A 2,500-nucleotide genomic window follows, 5' to 3' on the forward strand; every position below is an offset into this window, starting at 1 on the left:
CTGCTCGCTGATTGGTTGGACGAGATAATTCTAACCAATCAGATAACAGGAAATTTTTCCGAGCTTAAAAGGCACCGCTGCGAGTCAGTGCAAATGCGCCTCATTAAAAAAAATTGAGTATACTTTGTAGGGAAAACAAGTTTATCGTTGTAAGATATAAAAAGTAAACAATTCTTCTTCTTCTTCCCCCCCAGGTCCAAACACCAGAACCAAGAGGAGTACATTGACAAGCATGGCATACACGTGGTCGTCGGGCACTACATGGGTGACGACATTCCTGGAAAGACGACGCCTAATATCACAGAAGGTAAGATTGGTTTTAAGATTAATTTATTCTTAACTCTACTATTACGAGAGCTACCAAATTTTTAAACAAATGGTTCTCTAGTCTTGGGTAGTGCCATAGCCTCTGTACCATGGTTTTCCACTGTCTTAAGGTAAAGTTCTCTTGCTTGAGGGTACACTCGGGCACACTATTCTATATAATTTATCTTCCTCTTGTTTTGTTAAGTTTTTATAGTTTATTTAGGAAATATTTATTTTAATGTTATTGTTCGTAAGATATTTTATTTTTCTTTGTTTCCATTCCTTACGGGGCTATTTTCCCTGTTGGAGTCCCTGAGCTTATAGCATCCTGCTTTTTCAACTAGGGTTGTAGCCTAGAAAGTAATGATGATAATAATAATAATGATAATAGTATAGATTCCTATAGAATATTACGTCATATTGTAAATGTGTTGGTTATCATTTCAACCTCTTGATTTTCTTTCCTTTTCTCTTTCAGCTTCTAGTTTTCACTTACTTATAACTTTATTTCCTTTTAGAGATAAAGAAATCACGGCATTCATATTATCCGTCCTATTTTTTTTCTTCTAACAATTAGAGGACTCGGTGAATGTTACTAATGTTACGGTCAGAGGATGTGCAGGTCTGGAAAATGTTAGATAGATAGGTCTATTTCAATAAGAAGAGATAAACTATCCTTTTAAGATAACCAAGAACAAATAAACTATATATATATATATATATATATATATATATATATATATATATATATATACATATATATATATATAAATCTATATATGCGTCTTATTAACAAAATAACTCGCTTGAATTATACGCTTAAACAAGTTCCACCTATCTTCATTTGAATTTCGCCTATAATCTCTCTCTCTCTCTCTCTCTCTCTCTCTCTCTCTCTCTCTCTCTCTCTCTCTCTCTCTTTCAGTCATTTTTCATTCGCTATTCAATTACGGTGCAGCCAGCGATTCCTTTGAGACAGGGTCATTTATCCTTGCAATTTTCCTTCCTCTGACTTAATACAATATTCTTATCAATTTTTGTGGGAGTTAATGAGACGATCTGGGGGAAAATTATTCATACGGAAAGATCCCGTCTGTCATTGGATACTGGGGAAGGGGGGGGGGGAGATGGAGGTACTGAGAGCTATCCTTTATTGCCACGAGACTTAGTTGAGAATCCTAAGCCCTCTTGTGCTACTTTGGAATCTGTGGTTATAATTTGATGTCTGGGTTTGAGTCTCTCTCTCTCTCTCTCTCTCTCTCTCTCTCTCTCTCTCTCTCTCTCTCTCTCTTTTGTTATTAAAATGTTTTTAAAGGGGTAAGATACGAAGCTAATGGAATTATCTTATTATTATTATTATTAGTAGCAGTAGTAGTTGTAGTAGTAGTAGTAGTAGTATTGTTGTTGCTGTTGTTTTTATTATTATTATTATTATTATTATTATTATTATTAGCTAAGCTATAACCATAATTGGAAAAGCAGGATGCTTTAAGCCCAACGGCTCCAACAGGGAAAAATAGCCCATTGAGGGAAGGAAATAAGGAAATAAATGAACTATATGAAAAGTAATAAAGAATTAAAATAAAGAATATTATAAGAACAGAAACATGAGAAAGATATATGTACCAGTAGTTTACGGAATTTTAGTGTGACCAATTGAATTCAAAGAAAAGGCTTAATGTGAATATTAATACTGTGCTAGAAGTAGTGGTAATATTGCAGTGGAATCGGTGGAACGTCAGAAGTTCAAACTATTTATAAATTCTTTTCTTGTTCTGTAGTTCATATGTAGATTGTCTATTTTAAGGTTGATATTGATCTTGAAATATTTTATAATTTTATTCAATACTTATATATATATATATATATATATATATATATATATATAGATAGATATATATTATATATATATATATATATTTATATAGAGATATATATATATATATTTATATATAGATATATATATATATATATATATATATATATATATATATATATATATATATACACACCCACCTCTTAATATCTGAATTCTCTCTATCTCGGGATCAGAGACCCAAGAAGGAATTTACTTTATGATTATAGCTTTTGGTCGGACAGGGAATTGAACCCGTGCCCAAAAAAATTTAGGTTTCGGTGACTTAACCACTCAGCCTCAAAGAGAAAAAAAGTTATTTACAAATCTCCCTTATTT

General features: G+C 32.0%; 1 protein-coding gene across 1 annotated transcript in view; it reads left to right on the top strand.

Annotated features, from left to right (window-relative positions):
* The window catches only part of LOC137656819 (polypeptide N-acetylgalactosaminyltransferase 1-like), a 295,944-nt gene that overhangs the window by 220,881 nt on the left and 72,563 nt on the right, over positions 1–2,500 (top strand). The window contains 1 exon segment of the mRNA XM_068391130.1: positions 195–307. Coding sequence (XP_068247231.1) covers positions 195–307 — 113 coding nt within the window.

This window comes from Palaemon carinicauda, chromosome 17 (genome assembly GCF_036898095.1).
Source record: "Palaemon carinicauda isolate YSFRI2023 chromosome 17, ASM3689809v2, whole genome shotgun sequence".
Classification (NCBI taxonomy): domain Eukaryota; kingdom Metazoa; phylum Arthropoda; class Malacostraca; order Decapoda; family Palaemonidae; genus Palaemon; species Palaemon carinicauda.